At 42.1% G+C, this 14,887-nt stretch overlaps 1 protein-coding gene across 1 annotated transcript; it reads left to right on the top strand.

The window, feature by feature from the left end:
• The first annotated feature begins 1,051 nt into the window (after nucleotides 1-1,051).
• On the top strand, nucleotides 1,052-5,426 carry LOC138890390 (uncharacterized). The gene is made up of 5 exons (XM_070173773.1): nucleotides 1,052-1,456; nucleotides 1,502-1,699; nucleotides 2,720-3,100; nucleotides 4,288-5,003; nucleotides 5,051-5,426. The coding sequence occupies exons 1-5, from the start codon at nucleotides 1,052-1,054 to the stop codon at nucleotides 5,424-5,426; spliced, it is 2,076 nt and encodes a 691-aa protein (XP_070029874.1).
• Nucleotides 5,427-14,887: the final 9,461 nt, after the last annotated feature.

Here is a 14,887-nt window from a genome sequence, read left to right as displayed (position 1 = left end):
AGACGAAGTTAAGAAATTTCTGAAAGGTCTTACGGGTTTGCTGGAAATCAAGCCTCGGGGTGATATTATAAAAGCGTTGGTCACCTGCTGGGACCCAGCGCACAACGTCTTCCACTTCCCAGATTTTGAGCTAACCCCAACTCTGGAGGAAATCGCCGGGTACATCGGAAATGCTGAGGTTCCGTTAAGAGAAAAATATCTGATTGCTCCAATAGCCATCACGGTGCATCGGTTTTTAGAAATACCCAGGACAGTCCATAATCCAGATTTGGCAAAAGGCTTCTGTACTCTGCGCTTCATATACGACAGGTACGGCCACGTGGGAGGGTTTAACAAGACGGACATCAAGCTATGTAGTAAAAATAATCGTCGAAAATGGGATGATCACAGACGGGTGGCTTTCATGATAACCTTTTTAGGCCTCCTGGTGTTCCCAAGGGAAGACGAGAATATTGATATAAAAATAGTCGGGGTCGTCAGTACCTTACTTGCTCAAAATGAAAGCACTCTTGCACCTATGATCGTGTCTGACATTTTCCGGGCTCTCACTGCCTGCAAATCCGGAGGCAACTTTTTTGAGGGGTGTAACCTGTTGCTACAAATGTGGATGACCAAGCATCTATGCTACCGTTCCCCGCTCTTGAGTTATGGTTCATCTGATAAGACATGTATAGGAGAGTTTTACACAAGGATTGATGGGGTTAGTCTGCCTGAAGGATTAACAGCATGGATATCATACTTTCGTACTCTCACAGACAGTCAGATACAGTGGACGTTGGGATGGTTGCCTGTTGAAGAAATCATATACATGCCAGCAGCTAGGTCACATTTTCTTTTGATGGGCCTTAAGAGCATCCAGCCTTATGCTCCCTGTCGGGTTCTGAGACAACTCGGGAGATGCCAAACCGTACCACGGGAGGAAGATCTTAGTGTTCAAGTAATTGAGATTGGCCCTGACGGACAGTTTCCCTAAGCGAAAGTCCGTGAGATTTGGAATGAATGTCAATACCCACAAGCAGATACTTGTGTGCAGGATCGGGCCAAAGGAGAAATGTCACCAGAATACATCGCATGGTATAGAAGAGAACTTGAGCATCAGAGGCCAGCTAAAAGGCCCCACATCCAGGATTTCACTGAATCATCACAAGAACAATGGGGTTGGCTAGCAAAAGAAGAAGGCTATCAGGCTGAAATCAGCAAGTTGAAACAACAGATCAGAGCTCTGAAATTTGAGAACAGTGTGCAAGTTGCTGCTGATCAGGGAGAAAAGAACAGGTTGGCCCAAGAAAACGAGGCGCTTAGGGCCCAAATCCAGCAAATGAGGATAGCTGCCAATAACCAACAAAGGAGCCAGTCGGACGAGTGGTTGATAAAAGGGATGAAAAGGGAAATTGGTGAGTGCCAGGATGAGCTGAAAAAATCCGAAGGCACCATAGCGGAACTCCGAGCACAGTGGGTAAAAAGAATGGAAGAACGCACCCATTACATGCAATAATTAAAGAAGGATTATGAAAAGGCCATCGGTAGTCTGAAAAGGAAAGTGGTCACCCTTGAGGATAAAGCAGTTAAGCAAGCTAAAACTTTTGAGACCGAAAGTGGGCACTGCTATGATTTACTGGCCCGAATGGAAGTAGAAATACAGCAGCTGCAGGATCAGCATTTTCAGGATTCTCATGTGTTGGAGGCTCGCAATAATCAAGTAAGGCGATTGCTTATAGAAAAGGGTCGAACAAGAGACAGGATTGAGACCATTGCCCACGCCATCCTCAGGAGATGTTGGACATGTGAAGACATGACCCGCACTACCTTCTTTTCGGCAGTAATAATTTATATCAAGCGAACCATGTATGAGCTGGAGCAACTTGAAAGGGATTTGGCACCTAAGCCCGCGGCGAGGCCGAACGATGCCCCGCGGGCACCCACTTTTGAAGCACTAATATATTCATAGATCGAGTATGTATTTAGTTGGAGTCCATTGTTTTCCATTTCAAAATGTTTAGTTTGTAATAGAATGTTGTGGTAATGAAAATCTGAAAATTCCCAAAAATTTGTTCCTTTATTTTTGCACTTATTTTCACGAACTACGCCTGGTCTAATTCGTGCGGGGTCACGATACATAGGCAATCTCCATCGGATTCGACCGTAACCAAATGAAGAGGGAAATAAAGAAGAAAAACAAGAGGGGTGGAAAAAGAATAAGAAAAGAAAAGAGCGAAAAAATAAGAAAGGGATAGAATGCGGAAAGAAAAGATGAAAGAGAAAAGAAAAAAAAAAGAAAACAAAAGAAAAGAGAAAGCTTACAGTTGGAACTAAGGAAATGTCGAGATGACGCATGCGGTTGAACAAATGCATAATAGAAATGGTTAACTGTATAGGTGCATTCATGCCCAATGTGCGGTTATCCAATCTGCTAAGTCCTAATCGCTAACGGAATTGTTGTCTACATGTGTGAGTCCAGGTAGGTGGTTAGTTGTTTGGCATTCTGGCAACTCATACATACAACACCCGGTCTAAAGATAAAGTGAACATGACTGGCCTGGAATCTGATACGAGTATTATTGACCCATCGAAAGAAGTAGAAGAAATGGACGTTCATGCAATGAGGGAGGAAATGTATAAATTGAAACAACAGATGGCTGAAATGTACCAAGCCTGGGCGAAGGGGCATCCACCACCAGTTTATCCTGCTAACCCCACTTATATCCCACCATTGGCTTAGCCTCAGGAGCCGCCCACTGTGAATTCATCTCCATCATTTCCACTCTACCAACAATGCCAAGGCACCACTTCTCATACATTACAGGCTCCTCCATCCAAACAAGTTTCATACCCCTCTCCACCAATTACTCCCGTTTTTGTGGCACCTCCGCCTGCTACCCTACATCGATCTCCTAGTGAACCTCTGTTCCAGACGCTCGACAACCAGTACTACCCCCCTGAGCCTACCTTCAAAGTACCAGAACCCTACTCTTATACCCCTCATCTTGATCTCACACCAGGCACCAAGAAGCCGCCCAAAGACCCTGAACAAGAGGAGATGATTAGAAAGGTCAAAAGCCTGGAGCAATCATTCCGAGACATGAGGGGGTTAGGGGGCCAAGTAAGTGTGGCCTATAAAGATTTATGTCTGTTCCCAGATGTTCAGTTACCAGTCAGGTTCAAGATGCCTAAGTTCGATTTGTACGATGGGCATGGCGACCCAATAGCGCATTTAAGGGGATTTTTTATAGCAAGATGAGAGGAGTAAGAGGGAGAGATGAATTGTTGATGGCATATTTCAGCCAAAGTTTGAGCGGATCGGTGTTGGAATGGTACACTAGACAAGACCATAGGAGGTGGTACACCTGGGACGACTTGGCCCAAGCCTTCGCCTGTCAGTTTCAATACAATCTCGAAATCATCCAAGATCGACTGTCATTGACAAAGATCGAGAAGAAGCACGGTGAGAGCTTTCGAGAATATGGGTTCCGTTGGAGAGAGCAAGCGGCAAGGGTTGACCTCCCGATGAAAGAGAGTGAAATGGTTGACTATTTTTTGCAGGCTTTGGAGCCCACCTATTTTGGTCATTTGGTGTCAGCAGTGGGCAAGTCCTTTAATGAAGTTGTAAAAATGGGAGGCATGGTTGAGGAGGGACTCAAATCCAATAAGATCATGAGTTATTCAGCAATCAAAGCAACCACCCAAGCCATTCAAAACGGCACTGAGGGTGTGCTTGGAAAGAAGAAGAAAGAAGAGGTTGCGACTGTCGAATCCGGATTATGGTCCAGGTCTGGAAGCCCTTCACCATATTACAACCAACCCAGACCCCACCACCCAAATTACCTGTATACCCCATATGGCCCTCCTCAGCACTATTATCCACCACCAGAGCCACACTTTTCCGTCCATCATGCCCAAACTTATACCCAGCCTCCGGCTCACGCGTAATGGCGTGTGCCGGCTACCCAAAACACATACCCAGCTCCACAAAACACATATCCACACCCGAGGGCTTATAGTCCAGGAGCCGGCTTTCGCCCGAACCAAACTTTTAGAAATGAGAAAGTCCAGAACAAAAGAACCTTTACTCCATTGGGAGAATCTTATACCACTCTCTTCTATAGATTGAAACAGCTGGGAATGTTGACACCAGTCGAGCCCAACATGCCAAATCTCCCTCCAAGAAACCTGGATCATTCGGTCAGTTGTGAGTATTGTTCAGGGATGTCGGGGCACGATACTGAGAAATGTTGAAGATTAAAGAACGCGGTGCAGGAACTTATTGATAATCGTCGTATTGAAGTATAGGCTCCGGAGGCACCAAACATTAATCAAAACCCATTGCCGGCACATCATGAGGCCAACATGATTGAACTGCTATATGAGGGAGCAGAGCCTAAAAAGCCCTCACATATGGTTATGATGATTCGTTCTATTGAGGCCAAGGAGAAGGAAAATGCAGTGAGGGCAAAGCCAACAACTCAGCCAAAAGGGGTGAATGACAAGCCAGTGGTGGTAATAGGGAAAGGGTCGTCCATCATCGCAAAGAAGCCAGAGCCAACCAAGTTAGTGGTACCAGGGGCATCATCTGCACCCGCGGTTGTTGTGAAAGGGGCCTACATAGAACCAGTTGTCATAAAACCAGTAGTCCAATTACCCGTGGTTGATATCAAAGTCGTGCCGTGGAAATATGAAAAGGTAGTGGTGACATACAAAGGAAAGGAAATTGAGGAAAAGAGTTGTGATGCGCAAAGATTAACTCGGTCAGGATGTTGTTTTGCTCCCGAAGAGTTGAGAAAGGCCAGGGTTACTAAAGACAATCCAGTACTAGTCAAGAAGGTTGTAACGGAGGAAGAAGCGGAAGAGTTTTTGAAAAAGATGAAAGTACAGGATTATTCCATTGTTGAACAATTGAGAAAAACGCCAACCCAGATCTCGTTGTTGTCATTACTGATCCAATCAGATGAACATCGTCGAGCTTTGATGAAGATATTGAATAAAGCTCGTGTGCCCGAAAAATTTCAGTAAACCACCTGGAGACGATTACCAACATAATCTTTGAGGTAAACAGGGTGACATTTTCTGACGATGAATTGCCCGTGGAGGGCACAGAACATAATAAAGCTCTCTACTTGACAGTCAAGTGTGAAGATTCAGTGGTTACTCGGGTGTTGATCGATAACGGGTCTAGTGCCAATATTTGTCCATTGTCTACACTAAACAAGTTGAGGATTGAGGATGATAGAATCCACAAAAATAGTGTTTGCGTTCGAGGGTTCGACGGAGGCGGAACAGACATAGTGGGGGATATTATACTTGAATTGACTATTGGCCCGGTCGAGTTCACCATGGAATTTCAGGTGCTGGACGTTGCAGTATCTTATAAACTTTTGTTGGGTCGACCATGGATCCACGCGGCCAAAGCAGTGCCTTCCACGTTGCATTAAATGGTCAAGTTCGAGCGGGACAGACAAGATGTCGTGCTACACGGGGAAGACCACACATGTGCTGTAAGTGATGCCATCGTGCCCTTTATAGAGACTGATGATGATAAGGGACCATGGGTTTATCAGGTCTTCGACACAATCCCGATGGATAAGGTACCGGAGGGTAAAAGAATTCCACGTCCCGGGGTAGCAGCTGCGACCGCCATGGTAGTGTCAGAAATGCTAAGTAATGGGTTCGTGGCAGGGAAAGGTCTGGGGGCTGAGCTTCAAGGTATCGTTCAACCTGTTTCCTTGCCCAAGAATTTGGATACCTTCGGGTTGGGATTCAAGATAACAGCGCCAGATGTTAGAAGGGCTCGTAAATTGAAAAAGAAAGCTTGGGTTCTTCCCAAACCGATTCCACGCCTGTCCAGGTCCTTTGTCAGGCCGGGTGTTAGAAAGCAGTTATTGGCAAAGTGTCAGGTTCACTGATTGGTGCAGAGGAGAACTTGGATAAGGTGTTCGAGAGGGTATTTGCTGAAGTGAACATGGTTGAGGCCGGTGAAGGGTCCAGCAAAGCAGATATATAGTACATCGGACCACGTGCTAAAGTCAATAATTGGGAAGCTATTCCTCTTCCAATTTGGAGGGAGCCGTGGTAGTGGGTGTTGTTTCCTTTTTTCACCTGGATTATTCTAGGGTTTGTAATTCAGTTGCTATGTTACGTCCGTTAGGATGAGTTAAAACCCTGTTATCTTTACATTCAATGAAATGCAATTTTTCTCCTTTCTTCAGTCCTAATTTTGTTTTCATTTTTTCTTTTCTTTTTTGTACAGTTCTTGTTATGCTGATATCAATGACATGACATGCATGGGGAATCCTTGGCCCAGTTTTAAAGGCCAGTCTAACTCAGAAATAATAATACAAGAAATCGAATGTGATGATGAGGTGGAGTGTGACGATGACGAGGCCTATGAGGAAATTAGTAAAGAATTAAGTCACTTTGAAGAAAAACCCAAACCTAACCTAAATGACACAGAAGCAGTTAATCTAGGGGACCAAGACAATATTCGCGAAACTAAAATAAGTGTTCATCTGGAGCCACAACTCAAGGAGGAGATAATTAAAGTATTGTTCGAATACAAGGATATTTTTGCATGGTCGTATGATGATATGCCGGGTCTAAGTACCGATTTAGTGGTTCAGAAACTGCCCACTGATTCGGCACTCCCACCTGTCAAGCAGAAGCTGAGAAAGTTCAAAACGGACATAAGTGTAAAGATCAAAGAAGAGATTACCAAGCAATTAGATGCAAAGGTCATTCGGGTTACGCGATATCCCGCCTAGTTAGCTAATGATGTGCCAGTGCCGAAGAAAGACGGCAAGACCAGGGTGTGTGTCGATTATCGGGATCTTAATAAGGCGAGTCCAAAAGACAATTTCCCACTGCCGAACATCCACATATTAATTGATAACTGTGCCAAACATGAGATTGGTTCTTTTGTGGATTGTTACGCGGGTTATCATCAGATTCTAATGGACGAGGAAGACGCAGAAAAGACGGCATTCATCACTCCGTGGGGAACGTACTATTATTGGGTCATGTCGTTTGGTTTGAAAAATGCTGGGGCAACTTATATGAGGGCAATGACAACAATATTTCATGATATGATACACAAAGAAATCGAGGTGTACGGGGATGATGTGATCGTGAAGTCTAGATAGCAGTCTGACCATGTCAGGGATTTGAGGAAGTTTTTTCAAAGGCTTCGCAGGTACAATCTTAAGCTCAATCCTGCAAAATGTGCTTTTGGAGTACCATCTGGATAGATGTTGGGATTTATAGTCAGCCGTCAGGGTATTGAACTAGACCCGTCGAAGATCAAAGCTATTCAGGAATTGATGCCTCCAAGAAACAAAACTGAGGTGATGAGTTTGTTGGGAAGATTGAATTATATCAGTAGGTTCATTGCTCAGCTCACGACAATTTGTGAGCCAATTTTCAAGCTGTTAAAGGAAGATGCTGCAGTTAAATGGACTGATGAATGTCAGGAGGCTTTTGATAAGATAAAGGGGTATTTGTCGAACCCACCCGTGTTGATCCCGCTAGAACCGAGGAGGCCTTTGATTCTATATCTGACGATTTTGGATAATTCATTTGGTTGTTTACTGGGCCAGCATGATGTTACATGTAGGAAAGAGCAGGCTATCTATTACCTCAGCAAGAAGTTCACATCTTACGAAGTTAAGTATACTCATCTGGAGAGGACGTGTTGCGCCCTAACTTGGGTGGCACAGAAGTTGAAACATTATTTGTCATCCTACAGTACTTACCTCATATCTCGCTTAGGCCCATTGAAGTATATTTTTCAGAAGCATATGCCCACAGGGAGGCTTGCAAAGTAGCAGATCTTGCTTACGGAGTTTGACATTATCTATGTGACACGGACTGCAATGAAAGCACAGGCGTTGGCAGATCATTTGGCAGAGAATTCAGTTGACAATGATTATGAGCCGTTGAAAACTTACTTCCCTGATGAGGAGGTGATGCATATTGATGAGTTGGAACAAGTTGAGAAGCCAGGATGGAGACTTTTCTTTGATGGGCCGCAAACATGAAAGGTGTGGTAATAGGAGTAGTACTTATTTCTGAAACAGGTCAGCACTACCCTGTTACGGCTCAACTTCATTTCTATTGTACCAACAACAGGGCAGAATATGAGGCATGTATCTTGGGGTTGAGATTAGCTGTGGACATGGGTGTCCAGGAAGTCTTGGTCATGGGTGACTCGGACCTACTGGTACACCAAATTCAAGGAAAATGGTAAACACGGGACTTAAAGCTTATACCGTACCGGCAATGTTTGCATGAGCTTTGTCAGCGGTTTCAGTCAATAGAATTCAAGAACATTCCATGGATTCATAATGAAGTGGCCGATGCGTTGGCTACTCTGGCATCAATGTTACATCATCCGGATAAGGCTTACGTGGACCCTTTGCAGATTCAGGTCCGCGATCAGCACGCTTATTATAATATGGTGGAAGAGGAACTTGACGGTGAGCCATGGTTTCATGACATCAAGGAATATGTCAGGATAGGTGTGTATCCGATACAGGCCACAGGTGATCAGAAACGAACAATTCGACGGTTGGCAAGCGGGTTTTTCCTCAGTGGAGGAGTATTGTACAAAAGAACTCCAGACCTCGGGTTGTTGAGGTGCATGGATGCGAGGCAGGCCACATCTATCATGACTGAGGTACATTCGGGAGTCTGTGGACCGCATATGAGTGGGTATGTTTTGGCAAAGAAGATCCTACAGGCAGGTTATTATTGGCTTACAATGGAGCGAGATTGTATCAATTTCGTACGTAAGTGTCATAAATGCCAAGTGCATGGAGACTTGATTCATTCTCCGCCATCAGAACTACATACGATGTCCGCACCATGGCCTTTCGTTGCCTGGGGCATGGATGTCATTGGGCCAATTGATCCAGCAGCGTCAAATGGGCACAGGTTTATTCTGGTAGCTATAGATTATTTTACCAAATGGGTGGAAGCTAAGACGTTCAAGTCTGTGACCAAGAAAGTTGTGGTAGATTTTGTGCATTCGAACATTATTTGTTGATTTGGGATACCGAAGGTGATTATCACAGACAATGGGGCTAATCTTAATAGTCATCTGATGAAGGAGAAATGTGTGCAGTTCAAGATTACTCATCGTCATTCTACTCCATACCGCAAATGGTGCGGTTGAGGCAGCCAATAAGAATATAAAGAAAATACTCCGGAAAATGGTAGAAGGATCTAGACAGTGGCATGAAAAGCTGCCTTTTGCATTGTTGGGATACCGCACCACCGTTCGGACCTCGGTAGGGGCAACTCCTTACTCTTTGGTATATGGCACAGAAGTAGTAATACCCGCAGAAGTGGAAATCCCATCTCTCCGAATCATTGTAGAGGCTGAGATCGATGATGATGAATGGGTTAAAAGCCGCCTAGAGCAGTTGAGTTTGATTGACGAAAAGAGATTGGCATCTGTGTGTCATGGTTAGCTGTACCAGCAAAGAATGGCAAGAGCATACAACAAGAAAGTGCGTCCAAGGAAGTTTGAGGTGGGACAGTTAGTATTGAGACGTATTTTGCCTCATTGGGTCAAAGCAAAAGGAAAGTTCGCCCCGAACTAGCAGGGGCCATTTGTCGTAACCAGAGTATTATCTAATGGTGCATTATATCTGACAGATGTGGAAGGAAAATGTGTAGAAATGGCCATCAATTCCGATGCGGTCAAGAGATACAATGTATGATTTCTTTATTTTGATTGTACTTGTTCGTATTTGGCATATTTTAAATACTGAAATGATGAAGGCGTTTTGTTCGGCTATCTAAACACTTTTACCCCTTGACACCCCCTTTGAGCATTATTTATTCTCTTTCATATCCCTCTTTCGGAATCCATGGCACCATTAAGAAACGCGAGTGCAGAAGAAAAGAAGATGAAAAGAAAAGTAAAACAAAAAAAAGAAAAAAAAAAGAAAAGGAAAGAAGGAAGAAAAGAAGGAAAAGAAAAGAAGAGGAAAATTGAAAGTGAAAAGAAGAAAGAAAAGAAAGTTAAAGGAAAAGAAAACAACAACGTAGTCTCTATGACGTGAACTACGTTTGACTTGATCCTGAAAGGGTACGTAGGCAGCCTCTCTGAGGTTCAGTCATACCAAAATAAAATCCAAAAGTCCCCAAAGCAAGAAACTGGGGTAGAAGTCGTGGTTGTTGTAAGAAATCTGATTTCGAAAGTTGTAATTTTAACCCGTTTTGAAATTATTTTGAGCCTTTCATACCCTTTCTTTCTAACCCCGTCCAAAGCCCACATTACGGTCCAAATAAAGACCTTCTGATCAATCTTTGAGAAATGCCAAGTCGAGCAGGTAAAGGTAATTCATGTCTAGGGCAACACTCTAGTTCAAGCAAGAAAAACAAAAAGATAAAAATGAGAGAGTCTTATTGGTGAAAACCTGCACAAGCACTGTAAGGCGACGGGAGTTGAGAGAAGGAATAAAATGAGAGAGTCTTATTGGTGAAAACCCTTGCGGGCACCTTGAGGAGAAAGTAAGTTGAGAAATGGTTAATGGAGAAAGGTCTGTTGGTGAAAAACTATTTCGAGGCATGGCAGGTTAAACAAGATTAAGGTTTGGGTGAAGGAATCAAGTGATGGAAATTCTGAGGCAATAAAGTACAGCAATTGAAAGCTGGTTAGTTGTACAGATTGGGCCGATTAGTCCGAAATGCATGTTATGATCATTGGTGCCAGATGTTCCGGTCAGATATGTTTCTTTTCTTTTTTCTTTTAACAAGTCATCTGGTTTTGGATTCTTCTTATCCTTAATTCATAAAATCATTGTGTTTCATTTCCTTTTGGGGGTTTCGTCCTTCTAAAATGTTCCAATGTCAATTTTTGTTCAAAGCAAGAGGGAAAGGATTTCAAAGCTCACTACCAGCTTCTAAAAATGATAAAGCATAATGTGGTCAGAGCATGGCAACAACAACATGATGTAAAGGGGAATAGGAGAGTTCGACGGGAGTTTCATCGGTGTAATAATTGGGAAATGTTGTAGGAAATGTAAAGATTAAGACCAAAGGGTCAGAGGTTATGGAATTTGAAAGTCCGTCGGAAAATCAAATGGTTCAGGGTCAGTTCGAGGAATTTAGTCAACACAAAGCAAGGCAGTAGAAGGATTTTTCAGCAAGAATGCCATCAACTAACCACCATTTTAAACTAACGAAATTTGCTTCGATTGAAACAGGGGCAGAAAAGTTGTTGGTTCAAGAGGAAGTCTCCATGAGGAAAAAGCAAGAGGTAATCAGGTTTGACTGCAAGTGAGGTATGTTTAAAACACAAGATAGTGAGGAGTAACATAGGAAAATGTAGGGTAGTCTCAAAGTTTGCATGTTTAGGACAAAATTTTAAGTTTTGAAGTGGGGAACCCGCCCCTATAACAAGGGAATACATTTCAGTTTTTAAATTTTAAGTGTTGAAGTGGGGAGCCCGCCCCTATAACAAGGGAATACATTTTAGTTTTTAAATTTTAAGTGTTGATGTGGGGAGCCCGCCCCTATAACAAGGGAATACATTTCAGTTTTTAAATTTTGTGTTTTGAAGTGGGGAGCCCGCCCCTATAACAAGGGAATACATTTCAGTTTTTAAATTTTAAGTGTTGAAGTGGGGAGCCCGCCCCTATAACAAGGGAATACATTTTAGTTTTTAAATTTTAAGTGTTGATGTGGGGAGCCCGCCCCTATAACAAGGGAATACATTTCAGTTTTTAAATGTTGAGTTTTGAAGTGGGGAGCCCGCCCCTATAACAAGGGAATACATTTCAGTCTTTAAATTTTAAGTTTCAAAGTGGGGAGCCCGCCCCTATAATAAGGGAACACATTTCAGTCTTTAAAGTTTAAGTTTTGATGTGGGGAGCCCGCCCCTATAACAAGGGAATACATTTCAATTTTTAAATTTTAAGTTTTGACGTGGAGAGCCCGCCCCTATAACAAGGGAATACATTTTAGTTTTTAAATTTTAAGTTTTGAAATGGGGAGCCCGCCCCTATAACAAGGGAATACATTTTAGTTTTAAAATTTTAAGTGTTGATGTGGGGAGCCCGCCCCTATAACAAGGGAATACATTTCAATTCTTGAATTTTAAGTGGGGAGCCCACCCCTATAACAAGGGAATACATTTTAGTTTTTAAATTTTAAATGTTGAAGTGGGGAGCCCGCCCCTATAACAAGGGAATACATTTTAGTTTTTAAATTTTAAGTGTTGATGTGGGGAGCCCGCCCCTATAACAAGGGAATACATTTCAGTTTTTAAATTTTGAGTTTTGAAGTGGGGAGTCCGCCCCTATAACAAGGGAATACATTTCAGTCTTTAAATTTTATGTTTTGAAGTGGGGAGCTCGCCCCTATAATAAGGTAATACATTCCAGTCTTTAAATTTTAAAGTTACACTTCAGTTTTTGACTCTTATTAGTATGTGGCAACAAGCCCTAGTTTTCCAAACTGGGGCAAAAAGTTTTCTTTGTTTGTCTATTTTTGTGAAGTTGGGAGCCCGCCCAGATAACAGAGGAATACATTCAAGTTCAAGTTTATTCAAGTACAGCAAGTTGAAGAGAAGGAACAACATCTCAGTTAGCAATTTGAAAGTAACAACAATGGATTGCACCAAGAGAACACAAGACAACAAGGCAACAGGAAGTACAAGAGCAAGTTGAAGAATTTAGATAGGACTTTTCTGTACTGCATAGTTCATAGTTTAGGCTAGCTTCTTTTGTTTTTGACACGGTGTAATAAGGGAGATCAGCAAGCAATAGCAGCAGCAAGCGCAGTGAAATCACAGCTCCTGGTAGTCCCAGCTACCAGACATTCCCGAACTATACTGACCTGATTCCTGTTTAGCCCAGGATATGTAGGCAACCTCTGAAGCAGGGTGCGGTCAGCTCTTTCAAAAATGCTTCACGCGGAATATTCAAATGGGCAAAAATCGCTCGTATTTGCTCACTTATCTTTGCACGAAAAATCTTCATGTTTCCGCGCAAAGAGGGGCAGTTGTGAGTATGTGATTTTTGCCCTAAGCAAATTATTCCCAAATTTCAAAATAAAACAATTTCTTATTATTTTATAATTTTTGTGAATTTTGTGTCATTTTCTGGTAATTGTTGCATTTTATTTTTGCATCTTCATTCATACAAAAAATACAAGAGTACATGTGGCATTGGTTTAGGATTTAATTTCATATTTTTAGAGTTAATTGATAGTTTAAAACTGTTTTCATATGAAATGACAAAAAATGACTTTGTGCACCTTTATTTTAGTTTGTGGAATTTGTTTTGAAGTTTGGAAGTGGGGAGCCCGCCCCTATAACAAGGGAATACATTTCAGTCTTTAAATTTTAAGTTTTAATGTGGGGAGCCCACCCCTATAACAAGGGAATACATTTCAGTCTTTAAATTTAAAGTTTAATGTGGGGAGCCCGCCCCTATAACAAGGGAATACATTTCAGTCCTTGAATTTTAAGTTTTGAAGTGGGGAGCCCGCCCCTATAACAAGGGAATACATTTCAGTCTTTAAATTTAAAGTTTTAATGTGGGGAGCCCGCCCCTATAACAAGGGAATACACTTCAGTCCTTGAATTTTAAGTTTTGAAGTGGGGAGTCCGCCCCTATAACAAGGGAATACATTTCAGTCTTTAAATTTTATGTTTTGAAGTGGGGAGCTCGCCCCTATAATAAGGTAATACATTCCAGTCTTTAAATTTTAAAGTTACACTTCAGTTTTTGACTCTTATTAGTATGTGGCAACAAGCCCTAGTTTTCCAAACTGGGGCAAAAAGTTTTCTTTGTTTGTCTATTTTTGTGAAGTTGGGAGCCCGCCCAGATAACAGAGGAATACATTCAAGTTCAAGTTTATTCAAGTACAGCAAGTTGAAGAGAAGGAACAACATCTCAGTTAGCAATTTGAAAGTAACAACAATGGATTGCACCAAGAGAACACAAGACAACAAGGCAACAGGAAGTACAAGAGCAAGTTGAAGAATTTAGATAGGACTTTTCTGTACTGCATAGTTCATAGTTTAGGCTAGCTTCTTTTGTTTTTGACACGGTGTCATAAGGGAGATCAGCAAGCAATAGCAGCAGCAAGCGCAGTGAAATCACAGCTCCTGGTAGTCCCAGCTACCAGACATTCCCGAACTATACTGACCTGATTCCTGTTTAGCCCAGGATATGTAGGCAACCTCTGAAGCAGGGTGCGGTCAGCTCTTTCAAAAATGCTTCACGCGGAATATTCAAATGGGCAAAAATCGCTCGTATTTGCTCACTTATCTTTGCACGAAAAATCTTCATGTTTCCGCGCAAAGAGGGGCAGTTGTGAGCATGTGATTTTTGCCCTAAGCAAATTATTCCCAAATTTCAAAATAAAACAATTTCTTATTATTTTATAATTTTTGTGAATTTTGTGTCATTTTCTGGTAATTGTTGCATTTTATTTTTGCATCTTCATTCATACAAAAAATACAAGAGTACATGTGGCATTGGTTTAGGATTTAATTTCATATTTTTAGAGTTAATTGATAGTTTAAAACTGTTTTCATATGAAATGACAAAAAATGACTTTGTGCACCTTTATTTTAGTTTGTGGAATTTGTTTTGAAGTTTGGAAGTGGGGAGCCCGCCCCTATAACAAGGGAATACATTTCAGTCTTTAAATTTTAAGTTTTAATGTGGGGAGCCCACCCCTATAACAAGGGAATACATTTCAGTCTTTAAATTTAAAGTTTAATGTGGGGAGCCCGCCCCTATAACAAGGGAATACATTTCAGTCCTTGAATTTTAAGTTTTGAAGTGGGGAGCCCGCCCCTATAACAAGGGAATACATTTCAGTCTTTAAATTTAAAGTTTTAATGTGGGGAGCCCGCCCCTATAACAAGGGAATACAC

The sequence above is a fragment of the Nicotiana sylvestris genome, chromosome 4 (assembly GCF_000393655.2).
Source record: "Nicotiana sylvestris chromosome 4, ASM39365v2, whole genome shotgun sequence".
Taxonomy (NCBI): Eukaryota; Viridiplantae; Streptophyta; class Magnoliopsida; order Solanales; family Solanaceae; genus Nicotiana; species Nicotiana sylvestris.
Note: the sequence above shows the minus strand (reverse complement) of the source record. Positions and strands in the feature narration are given on the sequence as shown.